This window comes from Amphibalanus amphitrite, unplaced genomic scaffold, assembly GCF_019059575.1.
Source record: "Amphibalanus amphitrite isolate SeventyFive unplaced genomic scaffold, NRLGWU_Aamphi_draft 000510F_arrow, whole genome shotgun sequence".
Lineage (NCBI taxonomy): Eukaryota > Metazoa > Arthropoda > Thecostraca > Balanomorpha > Balanidae > Amphibalanus > Amphibalanus amphitrite.
This window is the reverse complement of record NW_024882004.1, coordinates 120,738-144,771: the sequence shown is the minus strand read 5'-3', so window position 1 is coordinate 144,771 and position 24,034 is coordinate 120,738. Positions and strand designations below refer to the sequence as shown.

The 24,034-nt window shown below is 47.2% G+C and overlaps 1 protein-coding gene across 1 annotated transcript in view; it reads right to left on the bottom strand.

The window, feature by feature from the left end:
* Positions 1 to 2,427: 2,427 nt before the first annotated feature.
* Positions 2,428 to 24,034, bottom strand: part of LOC122392982 — an 84,411-nt gene continuing 62,804 nt past the window's right edge. Inside the window, exon 4 of the mRNA XM_043388388.1 lies at positions 2,428 to 2,601. Coding sequence (XP_043244323.1) covers positions 2,428 to 2,601 — 174 coding nt within the window. The remainder of the gene's footprint in view (positions 2,602 to 24,034) is intronic.

The window sequence follows — 24,034 nt, the reverse complement described above, 5'->3', positions numbered from 1 at the left end:
TCACTCCCTCCCGCCCTCCCCCCGCCGCTCGCGTCAGCAGGGGCTTCATTATAAATGTTTGTTTCTGGGGGTCGTGGCGGCGCCGGGCTCCCGTTTGGTTTCGGATCGAACGGAGAGAGTGCACCGTCAGCGAGCTATGCAGTTTGGCCAGTCGTCTGACATTATACTTCATTCACGGTGTGGGACACATCTGATGTATGGGACTCAGGTCCATTGTAGTGCATTGTTTCCATTGTACGGCTATGGCAGAGAACGAATCATTCATAATTCCGCTTGCCTGGCATTCTCATAATGCTGAGGCGATACCTTGACGCTCAAAATAGAATTCAGCTGCATATTTATCCCGCGCCCCGTTGGGCTCTGCCGAGCAACGCGCCCCGTTGGGGGGGGGCCATTTTGGCCCCCCCCCTAAGATCTCGAGAACCACGCAACCTAGCGACAAGCAGCAAACGGTGTTGGATAGCCCTATCAGGGAACTACCTTGTGACCCAATTTTATTGACCTAGGTCAAACCGATGACGTCACAGATCAGGTCAAAGGTCAAATTTTCACCGTTTACAGGCATTTCAAGAAATGCGTTGTAAAATCGAGTAAAATGCATTTCATTGAAAATCATCGATGGGGAAATGTTCTTCAAACACATATTTTGCTATTTGAGGTCACTGATACCAGGTCAGGTCACAGAGGTCAGGTCACTGGGGGGTCACAATATGAAAGTGTCGTGTGATACATGTTTTATGGTCCATTTCACATGACAAATGCGATTATGTGGGTCAGGCAGCCTTTGGGGCCAGCCTAGGTCACGTTTTGGTGAAGGTCAGGTCAAGGTCAGGTCAAGGTCAGGTCAAATTAGGTCAAATTTCAAAGTTGATATTTTTGCATAAAATGGGTATCGAATCGATGCAGCTCGTCACGGGGAGTTCAATGGTGGTCTTTGTTTTGCCGTACGAGGTCTAGAATCGCTAAAAATTGAGTTCAAAAATTTGACGTCATCATTTTTGAACAGTTTTTTCGCTATAACTTGGCCAAAAAACGAGATATCGATCTGAAATTTGGTATGTATATAGAAGAGCGCAGGCACTATCACATATATTCCGGTTTTTTTCGAAATTCGGAAAAATTTTGGATTTTTTCAAAGTTTTTCTAAAAAAATCAATTTTTTGAATTTTTAGGGGTCAAAAACCCAAAATTTTGAAAATCCGAGATAGCAGTTTTGTAGCGCCGCTTTTTGTCTACTAGACCATATAAAGAACTTTGAAATTGCTTGATAACTGTAGATTTGGTGAGCGTTTCAAGATTGCATGTTTTTTGCTCATTTTTGCTCGAACATGACCTCAGTTTGACCTCAATAACTCCTGACCTAAGGTGACCTAAGACTTGAAATTTTGTGTGAAGGTGTCAAATTGATGCCCGGGAAGGTACTGAAAATTTGGCGGCGCTGCGCGCCGCCGTTTTCTTGCTATTCAGGAAAAACCACAGGGGGGGCCAAAATGGCCCCCCCCAACGGGGCGAGGGTTATGACATTCGGAATTTTGTGACAGTGAGTTAAAGGCGGCGATGTATAAAAATCAATATTCTCTCAGGTCAGTGAAGAAAGATTTATATATTTTGATTAAAAATGTGAAAGTATCTCATAGCCACATTGTGTCAAAATAAGAAATAATTATTATTTAGAGTAAAAATAATTGACATATCTCACTCGAAAATGTTGTGGAATTTTTAGATGATTGTGTTCTGGCATTAAAATAAAAAAGAGCTGTTCGGGTCCGCATTGTCATATGACCATAACCATGATGTCTGCAGCGATTTGGAAACTGGAACCCTCTAATTTTAGGTATGATAACGTTTTAAATGCAAAAATTAGCATAAATTCATCATGAGTTGGAGGGCTTTGTGGTTTTAATTAACGGCGTTTATCCACATAACAGTCTAGCTTGTAAAGCGTTAGCCCAGAATTGACCAAGAACGCCTACTGCAAACCGTAAAGGCTCAGTAACCTTCCTCATACCTTTAAAAGCTTTTCGGACTCCAAAAACAGCCCGGCAACTGATACTACTTTAAACTGACGCTGTCGTCCGATATGCACCCTGTGATCGCCGAACATCTCAGCGCGTTCGGAGAAAGCAGGACCGCGTGGGGGTGGAACACAGCTTGTCTAGGGCTGCGGCCGCCCACACTCTCTAATTAAATCGCCCGTCTTCGGCGAAGCTCATCTGGCTAACAGCAGACCCCTGAGACTATGTAGAGGGAATGGAGGTCGTTCGCGCCCGGACCGTCTCCTGGCGACCAGCGGAGCGCGCCCGTGCCTTCCCCTCCTTCCCTCTCCGTCACCCCTTCCACACCCACTCGATCAGCGCGGGTCACGGAACAAACGCCCCCGGTGGCCATTCGTGCCCAGTGCGCCGGAATGGCGCCGGTTATTGGTACTCACAAGGCGCCGCTGGGTCCGAGCTGACCGGCGGCCGCCAGGCTGACGGCCAGCACGCAGGGCACGCCGTACACGTACAGCAGCAGGCGACGGTCGCCGACGCCAAAGTCCAGCGCCCGCCGCCGGTACACCAGCGTGAACGCGTTGATGGCCGTGATGTTGACCAGCAGAATCTGCGAACCGAGCGGCGCTGTCAGAGATAGGTGCGGTGTGGGGACCGTGAGCGGATTGGTCAGGTCAGCTGGGGCCTGGTGGGTGGGAGTCAGCGAGCGCCGAGCAGTATGGTGAGATGGTTACTGTTCTGAACTGACAGGCTTCAAAGCACTCAGCGTGGGGCCAGGAATACGAAACTGATAAAAAAGAAAACAATATCTATGATTGTTGACCATGCAACGACAACAAAACATATATTTCAAAATTTTCATCGTGGTTACAGGTTTGCTGCAAGATATTCTCCTAACTTTTTATTTTCGTGACACTGGGTATTCTCCTTGTCAACCTTAGCCCTCCCAGTGAAAAAGTTCCGTCTCCATCTCTATTGTAAATGTATATCCCGCATGGGAACAGCTCAACAATAGAAGGTCCCTTTCCTACCATCCCAAATGACCCAGTAGACAGGATTTGTCAACACAAAAACATTTACCATCTGACCAACCAACGTAACGACACATTCTCTGCAGAAATGCGAGGACCCCCTGCCGTATTGGCCACAGATTGGCTCCGACTGGGCTGCGATTCATCATCGTGTTCCGCCCAGTGCCGATGCCTCAAACCGTGACACGTCCATCTGGTCGCCGTAGTGGCGTGCGGAAGCGGTCGGGACGACCCATCCATCACCTGACACCCGGGCCGTGCCGTCCCCGGGGACACATCGCCAACGTCCAGCCGTCCGGCGCTGGACGGGAACGCATCCGGCAGATACCGTAGGAGCCAGGAGAGAGACCGGGATTTATTTACCAGAGGACGTGAGTGCATACATCACATTGATTGGTGGTTTATACATGGATAGGTAGGTAAAAAATACGGCACCTTTTTCAGCGTCTTCAGAGTTCAGACGCCACAAGAAAGCTTCAGCAGATCCATAAATTGTGCTGAATGGAGCTTAGCATATGAGGAAACATGCAACTCCACACTCCACAGGGTTTCCACAGTTCAACACTGGAGAACATGCTTGAAAGAAACTGTCTGAAATGAAACAATAGTCGAGTCAAAGAAGCAAGGCTCAGATCGTAATACTAAATCAAAATGATATTATCATGAATGATTATGTTGTAGCACTTAAATGTCCGTGGAGAAAGGCCGAAGACATTAATAGCTAGAGAGAACTCACAAAAGAAAAAAGTGCGGTAATTTTTTGCATGTAAGTTTCCATCAGAGCTATGTTCTGAAAGAAAACGTCTGTCCACCATCAAAAGTCCCTCACAAATCTCATGTTAATGACAGCTGTCCATCTAAGTGCACCCAGCCAATAAGTCTGCCTCGAACTTATCGCATGTTTCATTACGCAACGGGTTTCATTCTTGAAAAAAAGATGTTAGTTAGTGAAATAATTGACGTTCAACGATGCATTTCCTCTTCCCAGAACCATTGCAGGATACAGTAACTCAATGGAATTATTCATGAACGATAATAAATGTAAATGTTCTCTGGCATATAGTTACTTGCTGCCTTTTGACAACGTATTCGGGACATTGATTAATGGAAAGATGCGGGACATTGACAATTCAAAATATATCAACATTAAATGCATGAATTATAAATGCGTAACTTGCAGTACATTGTACAGGTACAATAGCCGTTTTCACGACGGCCATCTGGTACACATTTGGTGCACACCTGGTGCAGATTTAGTGCAGATTTGGTGAAATAAAGTTCAGTGTGTCTCTTAGTAGCTATCAGCTAGGGTTGCACTAATTGCTTATATGCCTGCTTTGTCATATTATCAGAGAGCATCATCGATTAGGACACTGAAATAAATTCATAAAATGAAGATATTTGCTGTAAAAGAGATTAGGTGCGGATTTGGTCAAATTAGGTGCATTCGCCGGAAATTAGGTGCATTCGTCGTGAAAACGGCTAAAATGAACTTGAGCCAAGTTTACGTCTGCTTCATAAATGATGGGCGTTATGACATCTTCTGATTAAATCATGATGGAAAATTATGCGAGTGCAAAAATACATCTTAAGCCTAAAACAGACTCTTTCCGCAGTCATGAAATCGTATGTGAGAGCCTTTTCATATACATGAAAAGCACGCTCGCACCAATCGCACGCACCTCCCGCATGCGATTGATGCGAGCAGAATTATATTGCATTTGAATGAGCTCTCGCATGCGATTTCCTGAATGCGGAAAAAGTATGCGTCAGCCTTCTTTAAGCACATAGGCCTTAGGCACAGAGCATAATGTTAACACGCGCAGTGGAAGGGGGGGCGGATTTCGCCCACCCCTCCTGTTTTTCGCCAATAACTCGCGCCGCAAGCATAATATCAATGTGAAATTTCGGCTACCTGTCCAGAATTGAATTGCGGATCTTCTCGTGCAAAAAGTAAGAAAATCGGTTCACAACTTTTCTAGTAATAGCGGTGTAAAGTCAAACATCCTGCCGCCGCGGCGGCGCGGCGGCGCGGCGGCCGGCGCTAGCCGTTACGCGCCGCCTGAATTGTAGACTGTGCCGGGGCGGGACGGTTCCGTCTTTACATCGCGCTCCTTACCGCTGATTATATTAGATTCGCGTCAAATTCGGTGAGAAGACTGAGAAATGTACAGGCAATCATATGGTCAAAGAATTTTGAAAATCGGCCGGTAACAACTTGAGTTATGAGTGTGTAAACACAAAATTGTGATTGCCGCGTTTCCCGCGTCGGCCGATGCCGCTTCAGCCGACGACATCTTACCCTTATCAGGCTTCTAACTGCCATATTTATTGTTGGATTATCTAGAAATTCACCATACATACTCACAAATGTTTGCTCTTTCATATAATGAAAGATTTAAAAAAATCGGCCGGTAACTTTTTGAGGTATCGGCGTGTAAACGCAAAAAAGTCGCTAATATGGCAGATTTGACCACATTTGACCTCATTTGACCTTGAAGATATTGACCTAGGGTCATGAAATTCACACACAACAGAGTTCCCCATAGCCCCCACCTACCCTCCAAATTTCGTCTTTCTAGCTCCAGTGGGAGCTGAGATCTTAGGGGGGGGGCGACATCCGCCCCCCCCCTTCCACTGGGCGTAGTACTCGCAACCCTTCCACTGCGCGTGTTAAGCTTACGTCAGTTTCTTGCTAAGGAATAAAAGCTAAACAACAGCACAAGTCTTCTTTCCTTTCCTTTTCAATATAAAAAGCAAACAGAAGTCTACAAAAATATAGTCAAAGCAAGCATTTGTAGATATCTGTTCTGACTAGGAGGAAACCTTACCAAGACTGTTGACTTGCTGAGTATTGAGCATATTTTTTTAAGAGTGTCTCATCAATAAAGAACACTAATAGCCACTAAAAGCTGCACTCCGCGAGGCCGCCGGCAGGTCCTCTGTGTGGTGTCAGAGCATCAATGGTGCATACGATAATTCATTTAGCGCGCCCACTCAGGACCTGCACCATACCTCAGCCGCCGCCCAGCACGGCTAATGGCGCGAATCACCATCAATCAACGCGGCCCCAGGCCCTTCCCCGCATAGGAGAATCAATGGTATCGCAGGGCGAATTCCATTACCTTGGCAGATTACAGCCCTTTCCCCTCGGCGAGCGCACGCCGGACTGAGACTTGGACCGATAACGGGAGGCAGCGCGGCGGCCGACCGGGCTCGCCTGGGGCACTGCCCCCGCCGGGAGAGCGGCGGGGGAGGGGAGGGGAGGGGAGGGGAGACACCCGGCGGGCGAGGCGGGCCAGGTTGGATGGACCGATAGTCGTGATGGCCATCGATAATGCATCAGTGGGCAGGCACCGCCGGCCGGCCGCCGTCCCCGTTAGCTGACGGCAGTCGGCCCGAATAAAAACTGCTGACACAGATTGCAAATCAATCCTCAGCTGCAGAAAAGAACTCCGAGTCAAGGTCACTTTGGGGTGAGGTTTATTGTTTTTCATTTTTCTCTTCAGTGCTCTCATTTCAATGTTAGCAAACAAAGCTGATTTATTGCATAAATGACAGGTCAGTGGTTGCCGGTTGGCAGATCATGATCCCACAGGAGCCTCCAACTGATCTTTGATAAGTTAGCTCTAAACTTACAGATGTCATGGTGTCTTCCCAGGATTTAGGTAAATTTCTCTCAGAATGTACCAGGAATTTATCATTAAAAAGATGGATACTACTGGCAATACATTTAAAAGATAGCTTGCTCACAATTTGCATGATCGGTCGGTATGTTTGAGGTCCACGACACATTTCGTAAATGGGGGCTCGTTTCGTTCTACTGACTATCCGATTGCGGGATTCTCCGTTTCTGCTGATCGTTCAATGCTGAGGAGATTCAATTCAGAGCCATAACCACACGACAGATCCGTAAACGACGCGCAGCCCGCTGTGCTCGGCAAAACAGGGAAACGTGAGCAATGGGAACGTCAACCGCTAAAAGCAGGAAAACGCTGAGAGAGGAGACGGTCGACAAACTAAGAGCAGGCGTTTCAGGGCTTCGCGATGGAGTTCGATCTGTCAGCACTGCCTGCAGCGGGAACCCAGTTCCAGGCACCCAACGGCCAAGGATGCCACATAAAATATATGTAGCTATACAAGCTGTCCTTGTGGTCACCGAACAAAGTCAGGCTAAGGCCAAGACGTTTGGTCTGCTGTGTCATCGGGATTTTGAGTAATGCTACACCCTAAGCTGACCATCGGTTTGATAACTAGATTACATGAGATAGACTAATGCATAGCCCACGGCCCAGCGTGGAATTATAGTCTCCAAAGGAGCCCTGACACAATGTCAATGACATCAATTATAACCTCTTTAACCTTCCAGGCGGTGGGGGGGGGCATTTTTTTTTGCCCCCCCCTTTAGTTTTTTTCGATATATCTCGAGAACCGCTGCGCCGATCGTCACCAAACTTTCAGTACCCTCCCGGGAGCAGCTAGCGCACATGGTGACCAAAAATTTTTCCAAAGGCTATGATAGGTTGGCCGCTAATGACGTCAGAGTGACGTCATTTTTGCCATTTTCGACCCAAAAAAAGGTTTCGCGGGAAGAGCTATCAGACCTACAGCTTTAGAGATACAGAAAAATGTTTCAGACATAAAAGGTGTGGAATTAAGAGGGCTACAAAACTGCTATTTCGGTTTTTCGACTTTTTTGGATTTTGACCCCCAAAAATCAAAAAATAGATTTTTTGAATATAATAGCCTAAAAATCCAAAAAGTTTTTTTGAATTTCGAAAAAACCGGAATATATGTGATAGCCCCTACCGCCTTCTATCTACATCCCAAATTTGAAATCGATACCTCTTTTTTGGCCAAGTTATAGCGAAAAAACTGTTCAAAATTGATGACGTCAAATTTTCAAACTCAATTTTTAGCAATTCTAGACCTCGTAGCGCAAAACAAAGACCACCATTAGACTCCCCGTGACGAGCTGCATCGAATCGATACCCATTTTATGCAAAAAATATCAACTTTGAAATTTGACCTTTTTTGACCTGACCTTGACCTGACCTCCACCAGAAAGTGACCTAAACCGTACCTGATGGTCTTATAACCAACACCATTGAGTTGGAAATGAAAAACTGGCCATAAAACATGCATCGCATAACCTTAGTAAAGTTGGGCTCATGTGGTGACCCTTGGTGACCTTTGGTGACCTGACCTGTGACCTGACCTGGTATGACCAGTGACCTCTAATAGCAACATATGTACTAGACAACTGACGCCTTATCGCTGATTTTCGACAAAATGCGTTTTACTCTTTGTTATAGCGCTTTCCCTAGAAGCCCCGTGAACGGTGAAACATTTTATCTTTGACATGACCTGTGACGTCATCGGTGACCCCGAGGTCAATGAAATTTGGTTTCCCTCAACAAATTTGACAGGGCTATCGAACGCCGTTTGAATTTTCCGGATCCGTCCAGTAGTTTCGGAGATACGGGGGGGGGCAAAAAGTGCCCCCCCCCCCACCGCGCGGAAGGTGGCTGGTAGGCCCACCGCCTGCCGGGTTAACGCATAACTATTTGCATTGTTTACTGCGGTTTTCGGCTGGCGGTTTCCTGTTTCAGCTGTCGGCAAGCAGCACAGTTTAAGAGCGGCCATACAGTAACGTGAACTGATGGCCACTTTATAAGATTGTAACCGGCAGCTGCCGCCACTCCCGGCCGATCTCGGTCCGCCTGACCCGACTGGCGAGTGGCGGTCCGCGCGCGCTGCATAGCACCCGGCCGAGAGTTAGGACCGCATACCCACGGCAATAGAATCAGTCCGGCCATACGCCTGAGCCGGCCTAATCTGAATTGAATCTGAAATCGCTACACTGGCCATGAATACGTCATCCCCGTCAGCCTGCTCGCCTTTAAACCGACGACCGACTAGCATAACTGATGAAAGCGGAGATGCGATGAAATTAATTAGAACGGAACAGCATGATGCGATTCGGGCATATTTTTAAGGAGTAGTTGCACTAAATCGCAATATGTATCTTTAAGCGAATTAAACGCATTTCAATTATTTGTTTTAATAATTGTTCAATTCAGACTACAGAGCTCATGAGCCAGACCAGAGCCAAAGCAGTATTAGTTCGGCCAGCTGCAGGCCGTCGCCGCAAACCACCGCCCTGACGACTACCGTGCCTCTATCCCCGCGATATGATCCACTACCCGGGCCCTAGCGGCGGCCGTTCCACCAGGAGCACGGCTGGCAGTGGTCGCTGGCCTCCGAGATATAGGCCGTCTCCGGCCCTAGTTTCCACTTCAATGAGTTCCCTCCGCGCAAGAGAATACGAAAAAGTGGACACATTTGTCCACATCCTAGAAGTTTACCACTGTTGTGGCAACTGGAAATCGCCCGAGAGCACATTTCCGGAGTTGAAACGATTCCAACTTTAAAACGTATTTATCTAGACATGCTGGTCCAATAAATCTAATAGAAGTCGCCAGCCTCATCGCATGAAAGCCACAAAACACTTTGTATTGGTAATGATACCAGCTGCCTTGCTTCCCATATCATGGTGATATACCGAAACATTTATCTATAGGGAAAAAATTAAGCAAGGATGTCGAATGCATTTTTAGTTCCTTGAGTACATACCTTGCATACCATATTTGTGGTGTATCGCACTACAAAAAACCTGCTACATTAATGGGGCTTGCGGTGACGTGTATTTCACGCCACGCTGGAGCCCATGACCATTATTTCCTGATCAGGAGCGGGGCTCCGTGCCACAGGGGAGGCTCGGACCGATCTGTTCTACCACTCGGAGGGGTGGCCGCTCTCTGAGCCGGCAAGATTAGTCGGGCTGTCGCCTCCAGAGCCTGCTGTTTGAGACAGCCGGCTCTCCCCGGGGAGCCGATACCCAATGAGCTGGCAGCCAAACCCGACCACTGATCCATAGGTAATATACTGCGGTAGTGTAAGATTTATTTAAAGGGCGAGAGAACTAACACTGAAATAATTCCCCAAAGCAAACCGATTCCATTCCCAATTGCATTTTGCTACGTGATTGGTCAACGACAATGTGTCTGGTCAGCGAAACTCATGTTACAGTATTTAAAAACATTGTGATGTTTTAAGTCGTAATAAATTCCGGCGACATTGCAATTAGCGTAAGATTGTTAGAATTCGGGAAGTTTAGCTGCAGTTTAGTCAACCAAATCTCAGTGTATCATCTTGGCACTTCAATATCCATTAACCAGTCTGGCGTTCTCGCTGGTGCAACACAGCGCTGGCGTGGCGGCCTCGACCTTACCAGAGACCGTCGGGCGTCAGCGGTAATTCAGACCCGGTCGGCGGAAAAGTCGGCTATTCCGCCGCGCGCCGGCCACCTCCGCGCGCCATTATAAGTTGGCTGTTCCCGGGCTGAGCCGTTAGCGCCGAGGCCCAGTCACAGCTCGATTGGCTTCCAACGAGATATGACGAACGATATGGAAAACAGCTCATCGCTCAGCCATGCTAATGTCAATAACCGTGCGGCAACTGACACAAATTATATCTATTGGGAGAAATTAATAGCACAGCGTTAGCGCGGCTGGTAATTCCATCAACTGTGAGCCAATGCATGCAGAGATACAGGCCACCGTGGCGCTCCGTGGCAGAGGTTTCATGACATCACTGAAGGGAAATGGCTAGTTGTGATCGGTAAATACAGCACTGGAGTTCTTCAATCAGCTCCGATGACATCGGGCCTCGGCCATGGATGCAGCCCAAACGTAACATCTGCTGCCCGGCAGGCGGCGCCAGAATATGCTGAGCACTGCCTAACCGGTGAGCACTAGGTATATACAGGGTGATCCAAAAAAATTGGAACCCCTAACTTAAAATGTCATTAAGTCAGAAAAGTCTCACTTTATTGACAAATTGCAAACACCATTTGAAAGAGCGTTCAATTCTCTATAAAACCAAGTTGATTGAACTTAATCATTATTATAAATATTGCCCTAGACATATGCCTATAAAATTTGTGTCACGAAACTCAGTGAAACGGTTTTGAACAATATGCGCAAATCAGTGACTGACGGTTTGCTGTTCTGACCATGTCGCTTGTTGGAGGTTCATGAATAAAAATAGCTTATTCACGTGCTATTGTAAGGAAAGGAAAGGCTGACGGCCTGCTGGGACCAGTTGTCCCAAAGACTGCTGGTCCGCGCTGTCGGACCTGTCCCCAAGCAACTGCAGGCCTGCGTGACGGCCCACGGAGCTCGCGTTGAGCACATGCTGGGATGAACAGCGGAAGCTAGGACGCGTGTACCTATATCTGTTCCACTGTGTGCTTCTGTGTAAACTTTTATGAAATAAAATTGAATTTGGATGTGGTGTTATTCGCAAAAAGACAACAGATAGAGTGCTACCGGATTTCAGCGCATTGTTAGCATTTGGCGATTTCGTTTCACTCAGTTTTCTGACGCTCATTCCAAAATATAATAGTGTGCCAATGCTTTACAACATACATGCACCAATTGGACGTGTTTTATAGAGGATTTAATGCTCTTTCTAATGGTGTTCGCAATTTGTCAATAAAGTGAATATTTTCGGACTTATAGACATTTTAAGTTAGGAGTTCCAAATTTTTTGGATCACCCTGTATGTATGTACTTATTGGACCAGCGCATCTCAACGACCCAAATCATCGACAGCGTACAAAACAAGCGCCCCTCTATACTGCACAGCCATTATGGTCAGACAGCAATCTTTAACCCGCGCCCCTTTTGTTGTGTTTCGGTCGGTTCGAATGAAAGAGTTGTATTTACTGAGTTAAACGAGATTTATTCCGAGAACTCTTTCCTGAGTCGTTACGTTAATCACGAAGTAAACAATCGTAATGGCGTGCGTCGTCTCTGCCTATCCGCGCCAGTCTTGCCGTCCGGCGGGCCCAATCAGCTGCCGGCGGCACGGGCGCACTCAGCTACGGACCGGGGCAGGCGGCGGCGACACGGGCGCACTCAGGCCTCGGGCACGAGCCGGGGCGGCGGCACGGGTGCGCTCGTGCGCCAGAAACACACAACAACACACCACCTTTGGGGGGGAGGGCAGAATCTGCCCCCTCCCGTTTTTCGCAAATAACTTCAAACGCGGCACGCCAGCGACGTCAAATTTTCAGTGCCTTATCATACATCAATTTAAGACGTTTCCTGAAAATTTGAGCGAAATCCGTCGGAACATTTTTGAAAAAATGACGTTTTAGTGACGTCATGTTCGCCATTTTCGGCTGAAAAACGAAAAATTTCAAACGCCGCTAACATCTTCATTTTTAAAAGAATCAAGACGTAACAAAAAAGGTTATACGTGATTCTACTTTGCCTATCAAATGGCTATCTCGGTTTTTTGAAAATTTTGGATTTTGGCCCAATTTTTTCTCTTCCAAAAACTGTTTTTTTTGGGGGGGGGGAAATGATAATAAAATCCACAATTTTGAGTGTATAAAAAAATGGAATACATGTCAGAGAAGTGGTCTATGTGCATATACATACCAAGTTTTAGAAGAATTGGTTCAAAAATGTGGGAGTTATTCAACATTTTATGACGTCACGACAAACAATTTTTTTAATGATTTTTTTTGAAGTTCTAGGCCTCGTACGGAAACAAAAATAGCACCATTCGATTTGCCGTGAAAAACTGCATCAGATAGACACCTTTTTAGGCCTTAACCCCCGCCCCACTGGGGGGGGCTATTCATACCCCCCTCTCCCGTTTTTGTGCAATAACTTCCAAACCACTTGACGTATCGATGCCAAACTTTCAGTACCTTCGGCTGCATCAATTTGACACCTAGTGTCAAAATTTGAACTTCGTAGCTACCATAGGTCGGCCGGAAATGACGTCAGAGTGACGTCATGTTCGGCCGATTTCGACGCAAAACATTGAACCACGGCAATCGCTCCCAAGAGCTCAGTTTTTAAGCTAGATCCAATTGCTTTGCATGAAAGGACTCAGAATTGACTGCGCTATCAAATTGCTATCTCGGATTTTCAAAATTTTGAAAATTTTGAAAAATTTTATATAATAACATTCAAAATTTATATTTTAATATTTTTTTTTAATTGATTTTACGAAAAACGGAATATATGTGATAGAACGCATGCTTATGACTAACTCTAGCAAGTTTTAGCTAAATATCTTCAAAAATGGCCAAGTTATACGCATTATTGCAAAAAAATTCACAATTATTAATTTTTCAAATGAACTTTTCAGTACGTATTTGACATCGTTCACCAATATAAATAGCACCATCGTGTTCCTGAGCTCATACTGCATCCAATAGACACCTTTTTTGTTGAAAAATTTTACTTCAAAATTTGACCTTTTTTGACCTGAAAGTGACCTGACCTAAGCTAAATTCGACTCAAAATGACCTCGAATGACACAGACGACATCAAATTCGAAATCTATGGCCTAAATGGACCATAAAACATGTGTCACGTGACCGACACATGATATAATATTTCCGTGACCTGTGATGACCTGAACCTGACCTGAAAATCAAAGTACAAGTTTGGTACCCTCAAGGTATCTAGAACATCTGTTCACGAGTGTGTAAACCAAAAATGAGCCTTATCTGACTTGTAAGACGGCGGCCAGAGCCCAAAGTGTGAACAAGCAGAAATGCTAATAATTTTTACTTTGACCTGACCTGTGACGTCATCGCTGACCTCGAGGTCAATGAAATTAGGTTTCGTTCGACAGTTTTTCCAGGGCTATCAGACGCCGTTTGAATTTTGACGATCAGCCCAGTAGTTTCGGAGTTAGGAGGGGGCGGCTATGGAGAGCCCCCCCCCCCCCCCACACACACACACAAAACGTTTATTAAGGAACAAAAGATACACGAGAAATAAAGCATGATCAATGAAACATATGGCACATTGTAGCAACATAAAAGTGATAGCAGAGTGGTGCAAAAGCGCAATCGCTTAACTCGAGGCACCACTCTGGAACAAAAATGAAACATGTGAAACAACCGCCACCGCCGCTGACCAGTCGCTCATGAGCGGTAAATTTTGGTGTTCCATCAGCCGCTCAGCTTTGGGGATTGCAAATTTTGAAAACTTTGAATGAATTAATTTGTTACTACGAAAATCGATTTGTTTTTGTCAAAAACTTTTGAAAGGCGTAAGCCATTTCTCGACTGCCCTCGCCACTCAAGCGATCTCCGTGGATAAGAATGTTCAATTTTTGGTCGGGTGAGTAATTTGCAAAATTTTCTTCCAGTATACGAGAAGCGTTATCAAATAGTGTTTTCCTTTGGGCATCATAATTTCGACAGAATGTTACGTAGTGGCGGACATCTTCCTTGAAGTGGCCGCAAGAACATTCAGGCGAATCTGCTTTGTTGATTTGAAAACGATGAGAATTTAGACAAGACATTTCAGTTCTTAGTCGGGTATGCAGAATATTTCCAGTTTTTGAGCCAATTTTGTAGTAGTCTGGGGGTTTGGGCATCCCTAATCGCTGGTTAATTTCTTTTTTGAAGGATGTATGGGGCAAGGATCTTAATGATTCTGGGAGGTGGTTCCATAGTTTGGCAGTTGATAGGAAGAACGATGACTGATAGGATGTGGTGCGATGTGGTTGGAGTGTATGGTTCCTGTGATTTCGCAGGGTCCTTCCTGTTCTTTGTGAACGGGTGTCCGGTATGATTGATTTGATGTAGTTGGGAGTTTTTGTATGTGGCTATTGAGTGTATGATATAGTGTTATTTTGTGCATCTCTCTTCTTGTTTTTAACTTGTTCCATCCTAGGTCTCTTAACAATTTGTCAGTTGGTGTTCTAAATAAAGTGCCAGTCACAAGCCGAGCCGCTCTGTTTTGTAAAACTTCAAGTCTCTGTGTGTCCTGGAGCGTAATATGTCCGTCATAAACAGTGTCGTAAAAGTCAAAATGTGGTCTCGTGTATGTTTTGTAAATTTGATCTAAAATTTCTCGGGGGATGTATGGAGCAATGGAGTACAATGGGCTCATGGTTCTGTTTACCTTTTTGCAAATTTCGTTAATGTGCTGATGAAACCGCAAGTCCTTTGAAAATGTCATTCCCAGATGAGCGTGGTTTTCGTGAATGGGTATTATGTCGTCCCCAAATGTAAGAGCAGGTGGTGTGTTTTGTGGGCTGCGTGAAAATGTCTGTTGTGTTGTTTTGCTTATGTTAAAAGCAGGGATGCGGAGCCGGAGCCGGAGCCGGAGCCGGAGCCGCCGGAGCCGGCATATTTTGACCGGAACCGGAGCCGTGAAACAATATAGCCCGGAGCCGGAACCGGAGCCGGAGTCGCCAAAAAAGGGGGCGACTCCGGCTCCTTTTTATTTTTTGAAGAGGAAAAAAATAATTGACCTAATTCGGTTTGACAGTACAAGGCAGTAAAACATATGGTACTTACGTCATGGGCCATCAAGTGAATGAAAAAAGCCGAATATCCCCAGTATCACACAGTACGCAATCAACTTCCTGTCTGCTCCCCCCCCCCCCCCCCCCCACGTCTACTGCATCCCCAGAACATGAGTACCGGTCATCAGGTGACAGCCATTGTTTTGAAGCCAGTGCAGTGAACTGCGACTCCCAGCACCGTCTCTTCCCACCCCCACCCCCCCACCCCCCAATGCAGCCGAGACGGGTGTCAGCTTACGATGGTTCAGTGAACTCCGATTCGCGGCGGCTGCGTTTCCAATGCCATCGCTTCCTAGTCCTTTGTTCTGCCAGTTCTCTCCGAGGTGCGTTTGCGCGGGGACGCGGTGAGCCGGTCATGGCAAAGAGTAACGCGTATAACCAATCCAATTTTTCTTCCACCCGTATTTAATTGATTGCATAGGGGATGTACTGAGTCGGAGCCGTGGCCGCCGGAGCCGGAGTCGCCGGAGCCGGACCATTTTACTCGGAGCCGGAGCCGGAGCCGGAGCCACCATAACATTTCACCCGGAGCCGGAGCCGGAGCCGGAGCCGATTTTTTTCTCCGGAGCCGGAGCCGGAGCCGGAGCCGTCTGAAATTTCCACGGCTCCGCATCCCTGGTTAAAAGTAATCGCCCATTCTTTACCGTATTTTTGTATTTCATTGAGATCATTTTGTAATGACGTCTGTGTTGTGTTCAAATTTTGTTTTGTATGGGATGCATAAAGCGATACGTCGTCTGCGAAAAATAGAATGTCGTTTTGTGTTCTAGTAGAGAGGTTATCAAGGTAAATGAGGGCCAGAAGAGGACCCAAAACCGAACCCTGTGGGCATCCGGCGTTGATAATTTCTGTTTTTGAAAAGGTATCGCCAATCTGAACTCGCTGTCGTCTATCAGATAAGTAAGATTTTAGCCAGTCGTAAAGTGAGTCAGTGATGCCAAATTCATGTCTACATTTGTACAAAAGTCCCTCGTGCCAAATTTGGTCAAAGTATTTTGAAATGTCCAGGTAAATAGCAGTAAAATCGCTTAACACGCAGTAGGGCGTGTTATACGCCGACCCCAGTGGGGCGCGGGTTAACAACCAATTTCAAAATTTGACCTCACTTGACCTGACCTTGACCTGACCTCGACCTGAAATTCATCCAGAGGTGGTCCAATCACTTATTGAGTGTGTCTATTGAATTATATGAATAAAATGACCCATTAATATGTGTCGCACATGCCCTTTTCTATTTTTTGTTTTTGGTGACCTGACCTGACCTGACCTGACCTGACCTTGACTTGGACCTTTGAATGATATTGTATGCAACGAATATTGTCTTGGTAGCCTAAGAACACGTTTTGGGCAATCAGTCTCAGTCCATTCTTCGGCAACTACGGCGCAAGGCCGATACTGTAGAAACTTGCATTTTGCACCCTTGACCTGACCTTGACCTGACCTCTGACCTACTTAAGCAAAAAGATTGGGCTCTTAAGATCCGCCTTCTTGAGAGCTTTCGAGTGCTGTTTTCCCCGTCTTTCTACGACCATCGGTTCGGAAGTTAGACGCAGAATCTGCCCCCCCCCCCCCCCCCAGCAGGGCGCGTATGGCTGAATAGCCCAGCGGGGCGCGGGTTAATTAAGTGAAACAAAGCACAATCCGATCGTGCAGCCATTTCAATGTCTTCACATCATGCAATGCCCATTGCCCAGCCATAAGAGCATGTGCATTGGTCTGCCGGGGCCACATGGCCACTGCTAGCACTTCTGGATGCCTACTACCCCGAGGCATGCACCCAGGCTGGCAACAGCTTCCAATTTCACACGCGCTGCAAACGGCGGTCCCGTAGACTCTGCCGGCCGACCCAAAGGGCGCTCTAGGGACTCTACGCACGTGAGCAATTCTTTGAGGTTATTCGGCGGAGGCGAGGTGGCAGTTGGCGAAATCGACTTTTCTGAGAATCAGGAATGGCCGCGATCGTACTTCAGCTGGGCACGAAAGGTGGCAGCTGCAGTAACTACACCATGCGCCTCGTCGGCCATGGTTTCGGGATATTTTCATCTACATACATATGTAGATCGGCGGGTGGCGTGAACATTATGTTCACGAGTACACAATTGTACACGATTACCTACAACCGGCACTAATGGCGCACTTCTCTCTGCTTAACAAATAGGTCAACCGTTAAGCACTAAGTCAAGGTGAATGCTTAATGGTTCTTAGTGTTTCTCGTTTTTATTTTATTTTCAGCATCATATTACTTCCAATTTTGGTATAACTAAGAACCGGCGACATTGAGGGGCTTGCAATGCCTTTCATAATTCAAAGCATCATCCAGGACCTAGTTACACAAGATTCCACGTTGCAAAGAGTGCAGCCCTCATATTGTACCAGAAACAGGAAGGCATAGCCGGTAGGCGATAGCCATGGTATGTAGTTAACTATATGCATAAAATCATAAATAAATATAATAAAAAATGTCTGCGCAGTTCAGTTTTCACGGATCGTTGCGATACCAGCAGCCAAAATGAGCTGAGTCCCGTTGACTGCGGAGCCATTTATACGACTCGGCGATAAACCATTCGGCGCGGCAGGGACATACCCCAGGCACTGTAATCTCGGCTGGGTAATGGGAAATCGATTTTCCCCTGTGGTGGGCTTTAGGTCTGTACGATTAAAATTCATCGAAGACATTTTGCACTTGCAGGAATGAGTTTTAGCCATGGGAAGTGCAGACTGCGGGCAGTGCTTTACCTACTGGAGAGCAGTCTGCTGGAAATGCTTTACAGTGCTTGAATTCAACATATTTAACACGTTAACATTTTCATTGATATGCCAGGTGCATGCATCATCGATAACTATTCGTTAATTTGATGAATCGAGAAGGCCGCTATTTCTATGGAACGGATAAGATGTCGATGGGGCAAATGCAAGTGCTTTGTTGAAGGCGTGTAAGACGATGAAAACATAAAATAAAAGTGACACCCTGGCGTGCACCAGCAAGGCGGTCCATACCAAATTGTTCCAAGACCAACGAGCAGTTTCTTACCTTTTTCAGAAATACATCCTATATTTGACAGCGAAGTCATTTCGTGGCCTAAGAAGTAGGTACTCTGGTTCCGATGTCGGGGACCTCCGAGCTGGCCAACGACTCAGCACAGCGCGGTCCGCTCCATAAACGCCCGGTCGTTTCATCTGGCCGACAGCCCGAACCAAACGGCTATCGCCCATCCAAATATATCATTCGCGATGGCGAGGATCTCTGGACGACGGCATTGTCAGAGGTCTGGAAACTATGAGCCTATCTACTATGCTTTCTAAGCCATCGGGAGGCGTAATGGCAGCTGCATGCTTTGCGTCTGACACAGACGTTGTCAGCGTGTTACAGACGTACGTCGTCCACTCAAGAAGTTTTGAGACTGGCCACGTAAAATCCCTATGAACAGTGCTAGATACTTGTTGTTCTCACAAGTCCTTACCACAGTTGTTATAAACGTACTTGTGTAATTTTGTTTTCCAATGTTGAAAAAGACGGCAAGGGCGTCACCCTGAACACGTAAAGTCACACGCGGCTTGTCACAGTGACCAATGTACAGCACAGTCAGGCTGTTCACGTGAAGGCAGCTTGGAGGTTCGCTATGCAGTAAGATTTTGTGATTAGCTTGGTAAAAATGCCCAAGAAAAATTGAAAATTGACTCAAGTAACTTGAGACGAAAGCTGGATGTATTTTTACCATCCAGAGACCAAGAGACGGAATGTTCAATAGAAACACACTGTCTCCCTCAGAACCAATAAAGACAGACATCGCAGGTCTACTGGGAAACTAAAATTAATCCCGTAAATAGAACAAAAAGGCAAAATTTTCATAATCTGGGTCCCTTACACGGCCAGATGGTCAACAAGGAATGATTCGTAAAGGTTCTGAGGGAGTTGAGAAAGAGATTTCCCTGCAAGAGGCCGGAACTCTTCAAATTTGGCCAGGGCTCCTGCACCAGGACAGCGCACCCCCTCCCCCCTTAAGTCCACCATGAAGACGAGCTATCTGACACAGATGTGCGGCAAAACTTCCCACAGTCCTCATCTGGTCCCCAGTGGCTTCTCGATGTTCCCCAGACTGACAGAGAAGCACAGAGACCGCCTTTCGGAGGATGTGGAGGAGATGAATCAGGCTCAAGGCTGTGACAGAGGCCCTGGGCACCTTCACTTTGAAAGCCTACCAACGGGCCTCCAGGTAGTGACAGGAGCGCTACAACAGGTGTATTGAACTCGGGAGGTCCTATTTCGAGAGTCACTGAAGTTGCATGCTTCTCTGAAACAGACAACTGTCTCTACTGAAAAAGTCTCAAAACTTCTGGAGTGCACCACGTATGTACACAAATGCACAGCGTGATAATCAGACGTTGGTATGGTGGTAGCCTGCGGCACTGCTTCATCTCAGAAAGGTCTTTAGAGTTTAGACATTCAGTAAAGGTTTAGAAGGAGGCTGCCCTACATGACCCAGTGGGAATTCGACGGGGACCCAGGGGGACCCAGAAGCATTTATCGGGGAGGCGGGCGGGGGTTCAGTGCGATCACGGCGAGGGCCGTATGGGAGGGAGGGTCTGACTTTGTTATTGTATTCACTGCTGTTTATGCCACGGAGGGAGAGCTGCCCTGCTGGGAGGCTGTTAGACCCGCGCTCGTGGAGCACCGCGTCGCTCTCTCCCCGCTGAGTGTCCCCGGCCGGGGTGGTGCACCGGGGGCCGCGGCCAGAGTGGTGTGCCGGAGCGGTGGCCAGAGTGGTGTGCCGGAGCGGTGGCCGGGGTGCAGTGCACCGGGGGCCGCGGCCGGGGTGGTGTGCCGGAGCGGTGGCCAGGGTGCAGTGCACCGGGGCCGCGGCCGGGGTGGTGTGCCGACTGCCGGGGACCGCGGCTCGGGCCCGTCACCGAGCACCTGGCGACTGAAGACTCCGACAGGCGTGGCCGGGTGTCAGCAGAGCACCCAGATGTGGCATGTATCCGGTGACAGGCGGGCCGTCACCGGTGACAGGCGGGCCGTCACCGGTGACAGGCGGGCCGTCACGTCCGTTACAGGACTGTGACGGTGCCGCGGAGGGCGTCACCCAGTCACGAGGTTCGTGACGGAAGCCGCTGTTCTGAGTCAGCGTGACGTGTGCATCATGTCAGACTGGTGCATGTCACCGGCAAAATGGTCCAGACACACGAGTCCATGGACCATGACTCTTTGTTACGATGCTCCTTGGAAACATTGATAATAATAAATAAATAAATAAATAGCTTGGCTAATGCTTTGACTTGAGATAGAGCAGTTTATTGGCGGCTCTCTGGACCTGCATCTCGACAGCCCGGTCGTCCGGCGCCCATCGGCAGTCCTGCCGTCCCCCGGCGTCCAACAGCAGCTCCGCCGTTCTGCAGCGCCCATTCAGTTGGGGAAACTACGAGGAGCCAAACAAAAATTGGATTAGCCAATCAACGGCTAGAGTGGGCGGGGCGATGACCATATATGGTCATAAAATCAGACAACTTCATCTTTTCAATGCATCCCAGCATTCAAATGAAAAAATAAGGGATAAGAATGTTTTTTAACCACACAAGGCCTACACTCACTCGGTGCACAATTAACTGGCGGCTCAAAATCGCAGAGTTACAACACAAGGTCAATCAGTGATTGGCAAATATGGCGGATTGAAACAGACGCGCCAAAAAATGTAAACAGTACCGTGATATAAAAACGCCATTATTTTTATTATTTTGTTTATGGTTTTTCTAATTGTGGTAAAGTTATTATTTTAAGATTAAATATCTTTGTTTATTGTAATTAAATTAAATCTTTTAACAATTTTCTTTCAAAACATCAATCCATTTATTGAATTGCCAGCTGATTGTGACGCCCAGAACCTGCAGAAAAGCCGTTTTCCTATCGCCATTTTCGAGTCATTTCGCCGAATTTAATCAAATCACGCTAATTCCTAGTGGAAAATGGAAGCTTTTTCTCTCCGATAAGTGGACGCGATACCGAAAGTACCGGCTTGTTATACCGTTTTTCACCCTTAGTAGCGGGGGCTGCATTTATGCCCATATATGGTCATCAAAAGTCCATTCATTGACCAGTCAATTTTTTGACTTTCGCCTCGTAGTTTCCCCAACTGCATTGGCAGTAACCGCCACCGGCCGGCTCTCTACGCCTCTGTCAGTCCTGTCGTCCCCCGGCGCCCAGTGGCAGCCTGGGTCGTCCCCCGGCGCCCACTAGCAGTCACCAGTCGTCCGGCGCCCGCCGTCAGCTCTGCCGTCCCCCAGTGCCGATCGGCAGTCACCGCCGGCTCTGCAAGGCTCTGCGCCCATTGACCGCAGCTGACGGATACCCTACATCGGACAGCAATCTCCGGCGCTCGCCATCCCGACCAATTATTCCCGGCGTCATCGGGACATCGTCACACGGCGTCAGTTACCGCCGCCCGGGAATATGTATATCACATCCAAAGTCCAAAGGGATATTTCACAGCCACAGTTCAATGAAGGCATATCACAGTCCCAGCTCAATAACATAGGTATATCGTAATATCGTAATCAAATGAACAATGGGAGATGTCCGAATGACCGATACTGTTATGCAATATTTGTCCTGATTCTTTCACTAATTAACCCGCGCCCGGCTGGGGGTCCTGGATTTCCACGCCCTGTGGGGGGGGGGTGTTTGAACACCCCCCTTCTAATTCGGCTCCTGGGCCACGTAGCGATACGCGGAAGGCGGCGTTCGAAAGAGCGTCAAACATAATGAGGAAATCACTACGGTCAATTTTTTGGTCAGGTCAAAGGTCAGGTCACCAGAAGTCATTGAAAGCAAAATTTCGCCGATTTCCAGGTCGAATGTCGACAATTTCCAAGAAGCCAACGCATAACTCGGGAACCAATAGAGCTACAGCGCCGCGGAAAAGCGCATTCGATAGCCCTATTAACCCGCGCCGGGCCGGGGGGGGGGTGTTTGAACACCCCCCTGCGGTTTTTCGCAGATATCTCAAAAACGGCGGCACGGAGCGCCGCCGTTTTTGAAACACCTGTTTGTGCATCTTTTCCGCACATGTTGTGAAAATTTCAGACCCAGGTCGCCTTAGGTCAGGTCACCAGGTCACGCCAAGTGACCTCACCTCAGAAAAAATAAGAATGCTCGTCAGAGCTACATCAATTGATCGATTGCCTTGAAACTTTTAGCGATTGATTAGAGCAACATTATCTATAAAATGTATATCTCGGAATTTTGATATCGGTGACCTAAGGTCAAGTCAATTTTGCGGCCTCTCCATTATATGTAAGTCAATGGGATAAAATTGAAAAGCGTCTGTTTTGCACGAACGCTATTCTAGACACTCTCAAACATCGAGATGTAGGTAAAATTGATACACTGAACCGGAAAATGGCAACTGTGACCCCTCGTTATGTCCCCGAGGTCATCTCAGGTCACGAACAGAATCTAACAGTTTTTCGCTAATAACTTCTGATAGAGGCATGCTAGAGCGCTGAAAACACCTTAGATGTGTTCGGCTCGACGTTGCAGATCGACTGATATGCAACATGACCTTTTCCGGTCAGGTGATGACCTTGACCTGAGGTCAAATGTTCAAGTTGACCTTTCAAGGTCAAATTATAGTTCATTCGACGCGTCTCGACGAGGGGAACACGATGCTGGCAAAAGTAATGTCATGGCTCTTTTGAGTCAAAAGTTATTGCCGAAAAACTGTTTTTCGTAAAAACGGCTGTTTTGGAGTTTTTGCCCTCTGGAAGCTAAACCGTTGACCTGAGGTCAAATCTGAGAACATTATTCAGAAAGGTCTGTAAAAGGGCTATCGAATGCGCTTTTCCGCGGCGCTGTAGCTCTATCGGTTCCCGAGATAACCGTCGGCAGTTTTCAAAATGTTGAAATAGTCAACATTTTACCTTTGGTGACCTCTGGTGACCTGACCTTTGACCTGACCCAAAAAATAACCGACATGTTTTCGTCCTTATTTTGGACGTTCTTTCGATTGCCGCTTACCGCGTGTCGCTACGTGGCCCAAGAGCCGAGTTAGAAGGGGGGTGTTCAGACACCCCCCCCCCCGGCACGGCGCGGAATCTCAGAGCACAGCCCGGCGCGGGTTAAAGGTAGTGTGCCACCTTCCAATGATTTCCCATTTTATTTTTCCTAGGATAAGAAGCTTCTGTTTTTCCCTAATATCGCAAAAAAAATCAAAAATGGGCCTGGAATAGTGCCTTTTTCGCCTAAAACTTTATCGGTTTTTCGATATGTATAACAACTGTAGTGGGCTGACCTGCAAACAGGCGTCGGCAACAATCGCGAATGCGGCGCACATGTGACAATAAGCAAAGGTCATTATAGAGTTGTTACGACGTACGGGAATGAGTTATCAGCTGTCTAATCGTAGACAACACAATGTCGAACTTAAACTGTAAGCCTGTATTGGTATTGTTTCTTTAATTTGGCTGTCGAACATTAATTTATGGTTTGAAATATGATTTTATGTAAAATAATTGATATGAAACAGCCGTCTCTTAACCCGCGCCCCACTGGGGGGGGGGGCTATTTATAGCCCCCCCTCCCGTTTTTCTGCAATAACTTCCAAA